The sequence below is a fragment of the Coccinella septempunctata genome, chromosome 1 (assembly GCF_907165205.1).
Source record: "Coccinella septempunctata chromosome 1, icCocSept1.1, whole genome shotgun sequence".
Lineage (NCBI taxonomy): Eukaryota > Metazoa > Arthropoda > Insecta > Coleoptera > Coccinellidae > Coccinella > Coccinella septempunctata.
This window is the reverse complement of record NC_058189.1, coordinates 54,690,140-54,705,899: the sequence shown is the minus strand read 5'-3', so window position 1 is coordinate 54,705,899 and position 15,760 is coordinate 54,690,140. Positions and strand designations below refer to the sequence as shown.

Here is a 15,760-nt window from a genome sequence, read left to right as displayed (position 1 = left end):
TATCTGGGGGGGATTGAATCGGATACCGTTTCATGTTGGATGGCGCTGTGGGTAAATAAATAATACCCACTAGAACATAACAACATTGAATAAAGTTCCATCAATTCCAAACGTTCTCCACCGTGGAAAAAATGCTATGTTGCTCTGATGAGGCCAAATGAGGCCGAAACCATGGTCAGCATCTGCTTTTCTTCGGTCGAGCGTACACCATTTGGGGGCCTTGACGATGACAAACTGGCTAGCTCAATTCAGATCGTAACACTTGTCGATATTCATATCGTCGGGTAGTATGCATCTGAATTTATCCTCATTATTTTATTCATTGCCTCCCTGTTTAGGCGTGATCACTTTCTTCATCCTTTCAAATATGCGGAAGGAAAGTGATCTTCAATGTCCCTCATATTAGTAATAATAATGAGGTTTACTCTTTGAAATCTACAAAGTTGTTACAATTTTAATATATGAATAATAAACCTAATGAAATCCACTAAAAGCAAAACCTGTGCCATTTAATAACCTGACACAATTTAGGAGCATAAAGTTCATTATCATATTATTAATGAAATGACCTGCCAACTAGACTAGACTAGAAGTGGTTTTTGCCTTTTTTATTGGAAGAACAATCAGAGACACCACGTATGTAATATATTCTGAATCAGAAAAAAATAAGGGACTAGAATATGTAAAAAGAACACAGGGTTCATATTTAGAAAAATAAAAGTTATCACTATATCCCTGAAGTGGCGGACTGAAAAAATCTTTGACTACGCCACTGCATTCTACATGAAAAAGTGTCTGTAGAAAGTAACATTCGTTTTTCGATATCACTGATACTTTACTAAATCGAGGCACCAGTACGAAGAGCCGAAAAATGAGTTTTCACTTATAACTTGAAAACAAAAGAAGATAGAGGGATGCGGTTTTGGCCATTAACAAACTTTTGAAAATCGAGATCGGAAACGTGCATCCATTTTTCCGTAGCTCTAACGGTTACAGAGCTGTCATTCAATTCCATCGAATGTTGCCCACCTTGTACATCTAATAACTGTAGTAAGAAGAATCAAAAATTGTCATCAAACAAGTATTGGATTAGGTACTGAATTGATCCAAACTATCTAAACCAGCGGTTCCCAACTAGTGGTCCGTGGACCACCAGTGGTCCGCAGAAGCCAAAATATGTTCCGCGAACTTAGAACATGGAACCTAATTCGAATTCTGCGAATGATTTACTGTTTTTTATTTGAGATTTAACCGCTGCTCTCAGACCAAACTGTTTAATAGATGGCGTTAGTGAATAGAGTCAGCGAACAGGGTGGGCAAAATTCGTTGTCTACTGACAGGATCTCTAGAACTATAGCAGCTAGAAGAAAACGGATGACACATTTCTGAGCTCTTCTTCGGAGAAACAAAGAATGGTGAAAACCGAAGCCTCCTACGATACTTCGTTTTTGAGTTTGACAATTTCCTAAAGTTCTAATAACTTTTTTGTCTTTGAAGTTACAAATCTTAAACTTGAACCTTCAACAGGCACTTTTTTACGTAGAATCCACTGATGAGCTCAAAATATTTTTTCATTTCTAATCATTAGGTGAACTTTCATGTTTTTAAATGCAAACTTTTATTGAATTTGTTATTTTTGAATTGGAAAAAAATCTTTCGTCTGTAGATTCTACGTATGAAAGTGCCTAAGAAGGTTCAAGTTTCAGATCTGTAACTTCAAAGACAAAAAAGTTATGAGAACTTTTCGGAATCGTCAAAATCTCAATTTTTGTTTATAACTCGAATTCTAAAAATAATAGGCCAATTCTGTTTTCAGATTAGGATTAGTCATGAAAAAAGAACTCGTGAATGTGTCATCCGTTTTATTCTAGCTCCCATAGTTCTCGAGATCCCCTCAGTAGACAACGAATTTTGCCCACCCTGTACAGTCAATACAAATTTCCTGAAAAATTAGATAACGTCGCAAATATATTCATTTTTGAAGATAACCTTCGAGCTTTCATTTGCAAACTTCAATTGTGATTATACGTAAAAATTTTCAAAAAGATAGAAACATTTGAATAATCGTCAAGACCGAACGGCTGCATCGAGCTCCATAAAATTTTCAAATTTATTACAGGTGGTCCCTGCTAACAAGAATAATATAAAAGAGGTCCCTGGCCAAGAAAAGGTTGGGTACCCCAGATCTAAACTGCTGGATGATGAAATTGGATTTGAAAAATAAAACATCGATTTTTCACAATTTATGAAAACACCGAACACCGAACTACAGAAGGTAGTTCCAAGTTTGTGGAATAGTTCTTTTGACTTCACAAACCTGAACGAAATGCGTTGTCGAACTTCGGTTCGGAGAAATTAATTTCTCTTTTCGCCATTTAGCTACTTTATTTTATGTCGAACGGTCTAACTTTGCAAAGTGAAATTCAGGTGAGTATTGATTTATTTCAGTACTTCCGGCGACCAATTAATCGAACCACTCGATTTCCTAGCGGGTCGGCGGAGGCCCATTTATTTCGGTTTTTTCCACTCGGTTGTCGCCTGAAGGGTCCGAATCAGATCATTGTGCCGAAGATATCGGAATCTGAGAGCCGGAGACCTTTATTGGAGTTGTTTTTGTTGCCCGAGTTCGGCCATCATCACGAGTTGATGATTGGGGGTGTTCTGAAAGTTAATTAAGGAACACCGCCGAAGGATGATTATCCTGTTTTTTTCCGCGTTATTTCTTTGATGGAAGTTGTTTGTGGTGTAACGTAAACAAACTTCATTGTCACACTTGCCCACTGCTTGTGTTTAATTATGAGTAACTTTAGAGTTTTTTTACATATTGATTGCCCTTACTTACCAGCGTCAGTGGGGGCTGCCGATTCGAAAAATAACCACCAAAGATTATAGAGTAGAAAGATAGGAAACGCCCTCATATCGCTAGTACTAAAAACCGACTACATTTTGGCCGGTGAAAACACGCGTGACAATGAGATGGCGCTAAAAACGCACTGTCAATACAGGAAAACTTTTTGATAACAGTTTTCTGTTTTTTAATTGAGGGGCGCGAAATTCGAATTCTATTTCTCGTATTGCATTCCAATATTGACTTTGTTTCTATCATAAAACAAACATCCTGAGCGACAAAACAAAAGTATGTCTTTGTAAGTAAGTCTTATCCTTTCCTTCAGGTATTGTTTAGTCTTGAATCCGAAGTGGTATACAAGATAGCCTGCCAAAACTGTCACAAGTGCTACGTGGGTCAGACTAAACAATACCTGAAGGAAAGGATAAGACTACATAAGAGGGACTGTGAAGACGTGGCCAACTACAACAAAACAGCGGTTACACACCACCAGATGACTACCGGCCACAAGTTTGATTTTGATAACGTAGAGATCCTAGATAGAGAGAAGAACGGATACAGAAGGAACATAAGCGAGATGATACAGATCAGACGCAACAACACCGTAAACCACCGAGAAGACGTTGAACACTTAAGTATCATCTACAGCAACTTAATAGATGACTAAATATATGGCAGGAATTCAACTAAAATAGTACCGTTACTGAAGTTTTATTGATGAGTCTGTGATTGACACCGTATAGTTGAGATGTTTTTTACATATCCTTGCTTATTTCTGTATGTTTTTGTATATTTTGTGTTTTTAACCTTCATTGATCAATCGATACGGAATTTCCTGAAATAGTAGAGTACACCCCTGACAAAGACTAGTGGCGGCGACAGATGAACACGAACTCGACGAACGTCAAAATTTCTATGTCACATGCCAACAACGACGTCATCTGTCGTAGCCAATATTCCGCGTCTTCCTGAAACAACGTTGAAAGTTTTTAAAAATTAGATCTCTTTGAAATATGAAACCAAACTTAAATTTATATCGACGATATTGTTCAGAATACTAGGTAATTGTGTGTACGAATGATCTCGAATGAAAAATTTTAATGTGTTTAAAAATTTTTAGCCTTGAAAAAGAAACAAGTCGTTTCGAAACGTCGGCATTGTATTGAAGAACAATAAAGAAAATTAGTCCAAGAATCCCAATATTCTTTCATTTCATTAAATTCATTGTACTGGGTGATTTCGCGAACTTTTAAGAACTGTCCAAATTTATGTTATACTGTCCTGCGAATTGAATGATATTTGAGTGCACTTTTCTGGAACCTCATGGAAGCTATCCTCATTTCAAATTTCGAATACATCGATGATTCCGTTCAGAAGATAGACTAGTTTTAATTTCCATCCAAATTTCAAAAACACCCTGTTAATCAGAACTAAGAACGCCCAGATACTACATATGGGTTTTTTTCGTGATCCTTTAGGCGTTCTCTCTCTCTCATGTTTCCTATCTTATCCGGTGGCACCCTATATATTTCTTGATCTCATTCCTGTACTCCTTCAACGACAAAAACCTGACTTCTCGAACACTCCATTCTTATGAATTCTTTAACTTTAACAGTCATATTCTATCATTTCAGGTCGCGGATTCATGTTTGAAATGTAATTCTCAATTTTATCATATTCGATAAGATCAATGTAGGGCCAGAAAGCAGGGCAGTATAATACTCTGTCAGACACTGTTTCCTTCATTTGGCAATTATATTTGAAATTACGAGTTACTGGAAATATTCATATCAAAATATAATGCTTCACTTGATTCACGCCAGAAATACTGCCAGTCGTCCAAAATTCCGCCTGCCCCTATAGAAAAACAAATATTTATAGGTGCCTGATCAATTATTTTGCAATGCTTCTGGAATAATTCAATGGAATACTCCAAATATCAATTAAAATCAATTATTCCAAGGGTGAATGCATGAGCAATTCAATAGCTTAATTGGATCCAACAAATTCGATAAAATTGTAATTGCTACCCGTATAAAATACGGGCAGGCCTTTCCTCTGAACGTTCTCATTCCACAATAGATTGGTGCACTTTTTTCAGAATTTTTTTTGAGAAGGGTATATGCTGATGACAAATTTATAGGTGAGCTTATATCGTAAATTAACTTTGTACATATTTGGTATAAGGAGGTACAGAAGATGCAACCTTGCAATAAGATTTTTTTACTGAGCTTATGATGTAAATGGTGCTATCATTTGATGGAGGAATTATCATTTTGCGATGATTTGAGGCAATATGACCACCCAGCGATCTTCTGCTTGAATTGTTCTTTTTAATCGAGATTTATACAAATATTAGGTATAAGTTCTCTTGAATTTGCTGCGCTTTTTCGTTGTCTCGATCATCGTTCAAGATCCCCATCCTTTACGATCTATACAGAGTGAGTCTTTGACTCGTATAAATATTTCAACAGTAGATTCTATAGGTAAAAAGAATTTTTTTTCCTATACCATTTTCTCCGATTCCGCCCCGAAAAAAGATATAGCCATAAAGTTTTCATAATGAGCTGTGCCACCCCTGGAAAAACAGAATAACTAGCTAAATTTGTGACACCACATATATGGATATTTCAAATCAGCCAAAGTACCCATTTTTTCAAATTCCACACATCTTTTCAATTTTTGAATATTACTCGAAAACGGCGCATTAACGAGAAAATATAAAGAATACTTCAATTTTACAAAACGTTCGAATATTCATTAGATAGCGTGCACCCCAGTTTCAAGAGTTGGTTTCTTTGAATTTTTGGTATTTTCATGGTCATAATGAGAAAACTTGAAAACGTGGGTGATATCTTGTATTCGAAAAAGGCATCAAATAAATGAAAAGCTTTATTCCGAAATTTATATTATTCGATTAAACCGTTTGTGAGATAGAACTTAAAATAACATTCTTCCATGGTTTTTCAACAGCCTGTATCTTTTAAAACGAGCCGATTCGGAAAAAATGATAAAGGAAACAACTGTTTTTTTATTTACCTCAATAATCTACTGCTTGTACGTGTTAAATTAAACACTCACCCTGTATAGCGCATTCCTAGACGCTTTTGTCAATTTTTGATTGTTTATAATAAGGGTCTTGAAATTCTCAGGGTGAATTCCCCCTTATCAACCGAATGAGGTGGTTGATGGTTGAAATCCGCCAGATTGTTTCGGAGTTGTAAATATTTGAAACTTTTCTTCTACAATATTGGAAAAAAAAATCCTTTCCGATAGAATTTTAACTCTGAAACTATTTTTCAAGTACTGATGAAGATATAATCTAAAGTCTACTCCAAATACGCTGTGATATACAGGCTGTGGCTCAATGAATGGCTAATATGGTACCTGCGGAAGTTGTGGCGGTTCAGAATGATAAGTTTTATGTGGAGTAGGTATAAGTCCCTTGGTTTTCGAGATATTCGACACTCGTTCACTAAGTTTAACCTTATGTGTTGTTAAAAAAAAATGGTTACCTCAGTGCCAAATTAAAAAGATACATGCACATGTTTCATTGCGATTCTGTAATGGTATCAGCCACTGTATTTCCAACAGAATAAATCCTATTACAAGGAGTCAAAGCCTAGTTTAATGCTCTAATAAATATGTGCTCTACACCTTCTAATGAATGAGTGCTCCACACCACGTTAGGTTCAACTCGGGGAAAAAATATTCAAAACAAGGTATTTCAGTTAGATTTTTGTTTTGAAAAATTTGGAGTCTGGCCGTTGTGAAGGGTGTAATTTTTTTGAATCCTCGACAATCCCGAAAACCGAGGAACTAAAAATTAGACATATTTACCAAATTATCCTTTCATTACGCCACACCCTGTATGTTCAGGACTAGGAAATATTTCTCGACAGATTCTTCTATTTTACAAGGTCCAGATCACTTGAATTAAATATAGGCACTGCTGTCATGTTTGGAGCTCAGTACCCAAAAATTCATTGCAACTCTTGGATCCCATACAGAAAAGAGCAGTACTACTGATTGTCCAACTTTAGAAGATAGTTCACAGCAGTTAGAACATAGGGTGAAAATTTCGGAAGTTTACCCGTTTTGCAGATATTATCACAGTGCTCCGATCAGCTGGACGGGATAATGCCAACTGCTGCCAGCCTCTCACGCAGTACTACATCTGCACATTTCTAATTGCTCTTTGCTAGAGATCCAAACGTGACACCAACTAAATGTCATAGGCTTCCGTTTCCTCTAAACCACTGTGTATTGATATAAATGATGTGGAACGACTATAAGTAATGAGTAAAAAGAGGGGACCATCGAAATACTAAATACTAAAAGGTAGAAGCAAAGTAAACGTTAAATGAGAGGGATAGGGACTAACAAAATTTACGACAACCTTCCGATTCATTGTCTGGGTATGACCCTTTTTAATTGAAGTATCTCGGAAGACATAACTAACATCCCTCGATAATGAATGACCGTTGAGACTGTGAGATGAGGGGCAAGGGTCAAAGTGTGTAACATAATTAATGACTACTGCAGAAGATCAATAGTTGATGATTATATAGAGATATATCGGACCTGTCAAAGGGGCAAACGGTTAATAAATCAAAATTGTTATATAGACAACTGACGGTTTCCACCAAACTATATCAATTCATGTGATTGAAGTGGACTTAGTTCAAATCGAATGGTCAATTTGAAATTCAATACATATATGTTACGATACATGGATTCTCATATAATGTAAACAAAATGTAAGGAATTCGATTGTATGATACAATATCACATTTACTGTATAGGTTGGACAAAATTCGTTGTCTACTGAGGGGATCTCGAGAACTATATCAGCTAGAAGAAAATGGATGACACAGTATCTTTTTCATGATTAATCCAAATCTGAAAACAGAATCGGCCTATCATTTTTAGATTTCGAGTTATAAACAAAAATTGAGTTTTGTCGATTCCGAAAAGTTCTCATAACTTTTGTGTCTTTGAAGTTACAGATCTGAAACTTGAACATTCTTAGGCACTTCTATACGTAAAATCTACTGCCAAATTTTTTTTTTCCAATTACAAAAATACCAAATTCAATAAAAGTTTGCATTAAAAAAAATTTTTGTCAGTAGATTCTACGTATAAAAGTGCCTAAGAATGTTCAAGTTTCAGATCGGTAACTTCAAAGACACAAAAGTTATGAGAACTTTTCGGAATCGTCAAAATCTCAATTTTTGTTTATAACTCGAAATCTAAAAATGATAAGCCGATTCTGTTTTCAGATTTGGATTAGTTCACCTAATGATTCGAAATGAAAAAATAATTTGAGCTCATCAGTGGATTCTACGTAAAAAAGTGCCTGTAAAAGGTTCTAGTTTCAAATTTGTAATTTCGAAGACAAAAAAGTTATGAGAACTTTACGAAATTGTTAAACTCAAAAACAAGGTATCGTAGGAGGCTGCGGTTTTCACCATTCTTTGTTTCTCCGAAGAAGAACTCGGAAATGTGTCAACCGTTTTCTTTTAGCTGCTATAGTTTTCGAGATCCTCTCAGTAGACAACGAATTTTGCCCACCCTGTCAGTTCGAAAAAACGGAATCCCTAATTTTATTCATTGAAAAGGTAGAATATTTCAAAATTAACTGAAACAAACTACATGCATTTCGAAAATAAAAGGAAGAAATTCCTTGTTTTGAAAAAAATTAAATATTCTGATAAGAATAAAACAACGGACATGAAAATAATATTCAATTGGGGGGTTTGTTTTTATTATGGGATCTCGTATGGGATCTATTTTCCAGAAAACAATAAATAGTCTTGAAGGTAGGACGTGAAAATTAGGAGTTAGTCTTGAAGGTGTTATCCTTTTTATGATTTTAGACAACAGTTGCAGTTGCAATTTGATATAAAGGGGGAGTTTTCATTGTCGAACATTTGCTACTGGCATATGGTACAAAATTATAAGAAGTGCAAAAACACATTAAAAAATGTTTCCATATTATACACTTTGAGTCTTTGACTCTTACAAATATTTTGACAGTGAATTCTTGAGGTCAAAGAAACACTTTTTTCCTATACCATTTTTTCCGATTCGGCTCTGATAAAAAGATATAGCCATAATTGTTCTTAGGTTATCGTCCATTTAGTTAGATGAAATGAAAGAATATTGGGATTCTTGGACTATCTTTCTTTATTGTTCTTCAATACAACGCCGACGTTTCGAAACGATTTGTTTCTTTTTCAAGGCTAAAAATTTAAACACATTAAAATTTTCATTCGAGATCATTCGTACGCACAATTACCTAGTATTCTGAATAATATCGTCGATATAAATTTAAGTTTGGTTTCATATTTCAAAGAGATCTAATTTTTTAAAAAACTTTTAACGTTGTTTCAGGAAGACGCGGAATATTGGCTATGACAGATGACGCCGTTGTTGGCATGTGACATAGAAATTTTGACGTTCGTCGAGTTCGTGTTCATCTGTCACCGCCATAGTTTTCATAAGGGGCTGTGCCACCCCTGGAAAAACTGAACTACCTTCAGAATAACTATAGTATATCCAAATCCAAGAGGCCAGCGGTAAACATTGCAGCATGAAGTGATCACGCGTCAAGAACGTGATAACGCAGAGGTGTACTAATAAATTGAATTCCGAGAGCGTTATATTTTAAAACTTTTTGAGTGTTCCAGTTCCGGTGAAAAATGTGTATGCTTATCTACGAGTCTGAGTAATGAACAATTAATCTAAAGTTCCCACTTTAATAAATACTATGTATATAAATGTGTAACAATATTTTTTTTGTAAAAGTGACTACCCCGTAGTGTCGTCAGAAGATGCAGAACTTTCCTCTAAGTTGACGATGACTGGTGTTAGATCATCCATAATATTATCCAGTTTCCACATGTCTACCTCAACTTTTTGTTTGACATGTTTCACGCACTTTCTCCATCTTTCGGAAGTAACCCGTGAGAGAGCCTCTTGCCCTCTTGAAAAAGATTTTGGACGTCAGCCATTTTAAATGTGGTGTTTTTATCTGCCACAAAATTCTTGACATCGGCCCAAATCAATTCAATAGGGTTCAGTTCGCAGTGCTAGGGCGGTAATCTAAGTACAGTAATATTTTGGGCCTTTGCGGTTTCATCCACAATGTATTTTTCAAAGTTTTCTTTGTTCTGCCTGACTATCTGCAACTATTGCGCTTTTATGAGGTCAGGGGTGAAATCAATATTTTTCTCCCTCAACCATTGTTGGATATCACTCTTTCTGAATTGTGAATTAGGAATTTTTTCCATTTTCCTTGAATGGTAAGGAGCATTATCTAAAACTACTATAGAATTTTCCTCCAATTTAGGAACTATACCCTCGACCACTTTTCGAAGGACTGACCATCCATTTCTTCATGGTAGTCACCAGTTTTTTTGGATTGGAAAGTCCAGAGTCCTCCAGTTAAAAAACCAGTGTCACTGCCAATATGACACACTATAATTCTTTGCCCTTTGCCTGGAAAAATATATTCACTTCATTTGAAAAAGAATGTTGAAATTGTTTTCCACCAAAAAGGTACTTACATCAAGTTTCACAAAACTTTGATTGCTCGATCAACGATTTGGCATTCGATTTCCCGAAGGAAATCATTGAAACTTTCATATTTCCGAATATATTGGAGGAGTAGCAGTTGGGAATCATCAAATGGGCGTGTATAGATAATTATTTGGTGAAAAAATGATATTCAGAATGCTTATGACCAACTTATCGACTGAAAACTAATTGACGTTCATCCGTCACTCGATCGTTGATTCTCTGATCAAGCTTTATGAAACCAAAGGGTTAAACTCAAAATTCAAGACCTTCCCAGACGGATTTTTAATCCAGTAGATAATCCAGCAAGTAACGCTTGCCGAGAAGATGTAACTGTTTCATCGGTCCACACTTTGGATTTAGTATGACCGGTATTTACCCAAGTTTCATCCAAGCAGTAAATCTTCCTGTTTTCATCACGGAAGGTCCTAATTTTCGTGAGATAGTTTCTTCTCCAACATTTAATGTCGTCACGGTTCATTAAAAAACTGTTGCGTTGGCGACGTCCATATTTGAAATTAAGTTTTTTCAATATTATAGAGAAGGTACTCTTCTTAAAATTTGGCAAGTTCGAGTCTTCATTAACTATTTTTAATACTTTCTCTATAGTCGGGTGTTCATTTCTGAAGAAAAACTCGTGAACTTTTCGCCGTATTACATTTTTATCGAAATCTGATAAGGACTCCCATTTGGTGGTCCGATTTTGATTTGTTGCCGGCTGTGATAGAACACCGGAATTTATGTATTCGGAAATAATTCTCCTAACACTTCGAGCTCCAATGCCAAGTCTCTCAGCAACTCGGAGTTCTACGTCCTTTAAACACATTCCTGCATTTTGAATAATCTCAATTTTATAAGTATTCAAAATCATATCTTTTATCTCGGCACTGAAGTGTCGTTTCAGACGTCTCTTTTTTGGAGGACTTAAGTCAACACGCGATTCCTCAGCAGTATCAGTACTTGACATTATCTTAAATGCTTGTAACTTGAATAACTTGCTACAACTATAAACCAATTTACGAAAGAAAAAGCAATGAATGATCTCTGCAGTTCTGCACAACAATTCGCATACAATCAATGAATCAAACGTAATGCGGTACTGCATTACTCCCACCTGCAAACATGGCGTTCCTGAAGCTTTGACCAATAAGAGGAGTACCTTAAATAAGATCACGCGTTAGTCAGTTTGTTTACGCTGGCCTCTCGGATTTGGATAGACTATAGCTAAATCTGTGACACTACACATCTGTGTATCTTTTAAAAGAGTGGCATTCGGTCCAAGTACCCAATTTGTCGAATTTCACAGATATACACGTATTTTTTTTATATAAAACTACTCGAAAACGGCGCATTATCGAGAAAATATGAAGTTCTTTTATTTCACAAAACGTCCAAATATTTATAAGATTGCTTAAGTTGAGAAACTTAGTTTCATGAGTTCGGTTCTTTGAATTTTGGTATTTTTATGGTCATAATGGAACAACTGGATTATATCTTGTGTTCGAAAAAAATTCATCAAATGAATGAAAAACTATATTCCGAAATTCATTTCAGTCGATAAAACCGTTTGTTACATTTTTTATGGTTTTTCAACAGCCTGTATCTTTTAAACCGAGCCTATTCGGAAAAATCATATGGAAAAAAAGTGTTTCTTTTGACCTCCAGAATGGGGAATTCTCCTTAATTTGGGTTATTACTGGATATGCAAGTTTAAGCTGAATAATTATGAGTTTCATTCATAATTTTTTCAAATTCACCGCGGAAACTATTCAAAATCATCCTTCAAATATGGGGTTTTAAAATTTAAATCGCTTTGTGCGGAGTTTACGATTTGGTAACAGCGCATACAAGACAATGAAAAGGACAATGTCCGATCAGCTTGTTTATAAAATAACAGCTGTTGATCTGTACTGGCGAGCTTCAACTGCAACCGGCCATAAAAATCCCATAAAATTTTACGACCTTCCTCGTTCGTCGCAGACTTCATAGACAGCCATCTTTGTCTATCTCATCAAGATAATGTATTTGTTGTCCTTTATTATCAAGGCATATTTCAGATGTTGCCAACTTGTGCAATCCACATGAAACGCTTTAAAATACAAATACCCACTTTTTTTTTGGGAAACGGTTGAAATGGTTATTTTAAAATGTGACGTTCCAGAGATAATTCATAAAAAATACATCATTTTCGTCAGAAGAAGTATTCCCTATTTACTGTAAAAATATTTGTAGGAGTCAGACTCACCCTGTATAGAAGGAGAATATTCTGAGAACGAAAAAGAAATTAAGCAAAGATGCAAATATCTTTATCTATCTATAAAAAGTATGGTGCGACGAGAATATATGTTTATGGATATTGATCTTCCAGTTATAAACAGTTTACGACGTTGGATAAACCCGCACCTTCAAACTCAGTTTTAAGTGGAGGATGGAAAAGTTTTGGTGTTATGATTCCGAAAGATTGAGCTGAAAACAATATCCTGTAAAATTTATGATGTTAAAATAGAGAACAAGAGTCTTCCTCATTTTCCGCGGAACTTGATGTGGAAAACGAGAATATAACGCTCATTTACATAAAACGCTTTACTGTCAGCCGTAACGCCCTTAACATATTTCAGACATTGCCGTTGTCGATTAATGAACATACCGAGTAGCCTACATACTGCAGGTTTGGAACTATTTAGAGGCTGACTATAGGAATATCGAAAACCGTTAAAAATAAATGGTGGCTTAAATTACAAAAAAGTAGTACACCAGTATAATCGCTATATAGGATTATGACTACACACCGAATTTCGTGGAGTTATCTCCAAAAACATATGTGTTATGAAGAAAAATGATAATATTGATTTTTAGTTTTTTCGAGATATCTCAGAAACCATCAGAGACATTTGGGAACTGTTTACACCCACGCACTCATCCTTGAATAACGCAACTTTTTCGTAATTCAAGCTAACCTTAATTACTAACGGTTTTCGATATCCCTGTAGTCCCCCTCTAAAAGGTTCTAACCCTGTATATTCAGTACGTTTTACCGGAAGATACTGAGACAGGGCAAGTTTTTTTGATCGTTTGATTCCAAATTCATGGGTGATCTTCGTCTAAAGCGGGTGGCAACCTCCACAGAATCTTTCTCAGTAATAGGGGTCAAGTATAATACATAATTTTTACGAATTTGTCAAATTTTTCATCAATATACAAGCTTCGCTCCAATTCCAAATTGTTTGTTTTAATTGTGTAAAAAGTCTCACCATTTTAAGCATCGTTCTTAATTTTTCTTCAATACGCACAACAAGGCTAGCGATACGGCATGTTAAAGTTAGTCTGTAATGAAATATTTCCCATTTGGTTCTCACAATCACCAATATTCTTTGAATATTGAATGTTTCACAATAGAGAAGTTGAATTTATGATCTTCCAAATATGTTTGTGCCCTGACAGTTTTTGTTTTGTTTCAGAGTGCGTGTGGAGTACTACGTGAACGAGAATACATTTAAAGAAAGACTTCAACTCTACTTCATCAAGAATCAAAGATCTAGTAAGTAATTTTCAAATAATCAATTAAATCGAATACTAACCGTAAGATATCTTTCCCACCCATTATTCCAAATGATTGAAAGCTTTTAATTCAAGGGAGTCAAAAATGAAATAGTTTTTTCTCTGGTTTAAGAGTTCTTCATTATTCAGAATATTCCTTACAGAAATTGATGAAAATAAGGGATTGTCCAGATAAAGCCATAATTCGTTAGAGCTTTGTCAGTGGACAGATTGGTAACGAAGCATTCGCTAACCAATGTTTACGGGTTTTCAGCCAGAAAAATACTTCAAAAATTATGTCATTTCATATGGGGGAGCGCCCACCAAAGTAGCGTAGCACTGACGTGGCACATACATGACAAAGAGAGAGCCCCCACCAAAGTAGCGTAGCACCGACATGGCACATACATTACAAGGGCTATGCAAAATAATAACTGAAACTTCACTCAGATGTGCCATATCTGAAAATTACGAATCGCTTTTGTCATGTACGTCCATGTCAGTGCTACGCTACTTTAGTGGGCGCTCCAACTATGACTTCATCGTAATTCCTTGGCTAGCACATATTTTTGCCCACCCAGTCAGATCATCATTGCACCAAGGTCTCGAGACAGGCAGCCTTCGGGTTTTTGCTATAGTGAATTATATTATTCTTATCATTATTAATTGACAGAATGAGTTGAGGTAGGTACCTATGAACTCATCAATACAATTTAGTGAAAAAATGAAAGAAACAAAAGCATGTAACACTGAGAAAAAAAAAGATAATACAAAAAAAACTATTTCAATGAAGTAGTCTATCAAACCGGTTCTTGAAACAGTTGACAGATTGTGAGTCCACAACATGAGCAGGGAGATGGTTCCACTCATCTAAAATTCTATTTGAAAGAAAATGTTGCCTGGATGTAGTAAGGAAGACTTCCTTCTTCAACTTGAATCTATGTCCACAAAGACGCGAATCACTGTTTCGGGTGAAAAGAGACGTAAGGTCCACTCTAAAAAGGCCATTCAATGCTCTATAGGTGATAAGTGATTATGTCATGCGAATCTACGCATTTTCTTCGGGCATGGTGATATTATTGAAAATAAAAGTGCATTACTCCCTGCATATTAAATTAGTCTCGAACATCCAACCAGTGTGAGGAAATATCCAATGACGATGCAGTTTATTTTGATAAAATCGACAAGACTATCTTAGTCGAATCTTCTTATTGATGGACCGTTCTCTATGCCTGAGGTTAAGAAACTCCTGACTTTTGAGAGCAAACAGCTCAGTCTGGTGACTCATATATAAATAAGACCAAGAAATGCCAAGTACTTCTCTTCTGTCTCGAATATGCAGTAATGAGAAGGGACAAGGGATCAGGACTCTCTTCAAAAACCATTCTTTAACCCAAACAGAAATTTTTGTTTGTCTTACTGTCTGTAATGGGTAAATAGAAGAATATTTAACGCTATAATTTTTAAAAACAAAAGAATTTTTATTTTATAAGTTAGGAGTTAACTTGATCAAATCTTATTCTCACATCTATGAAATTCGATTCAATCCAGCATAACCAGAGGATGTATGTTGCACAATATGATCTGTAAATTTGGACGAAGCTCCTGAAAATGTCTCAATAGGGCAGAACATGTAGAGCGAATGGTAGAAATAAATAACCATTTATGTACAATATCTCTTATTATTATTATATTTGAAAATGTATTATGGCCAATTGATTGGAAATATGTTAAATAAGGAAGAAAGTTGATTGTCATGCTTTGCATGTAGCATGATGCAGGCCGTCCTCTATC

General features: G+C 35.6%; 1 protein-coding gene across 1 annotated transcript in view; it reads left to right on the top strand.

Moving 5' to 3' along the window:
* Positions 1 to 15,760, top strand: part of LOC123311108 (potassium channel subfamily T member 2) — a 298,137-nt gene that overhangs the window by 124,724 nt on the left and 157,653 nt on the right. Inside the window, exon 3 of the mRNA XM_044894894.1 lies at positions 13,888 to 13,967. Within this exon, the coding sequence (XP_044750829.1) occupies positions 13,888 to 13,967 (80 nt within the window). The remainder of the gene's footprint in view (positions 1 to 13,887; positions 13,968 to 15,760) is intronic.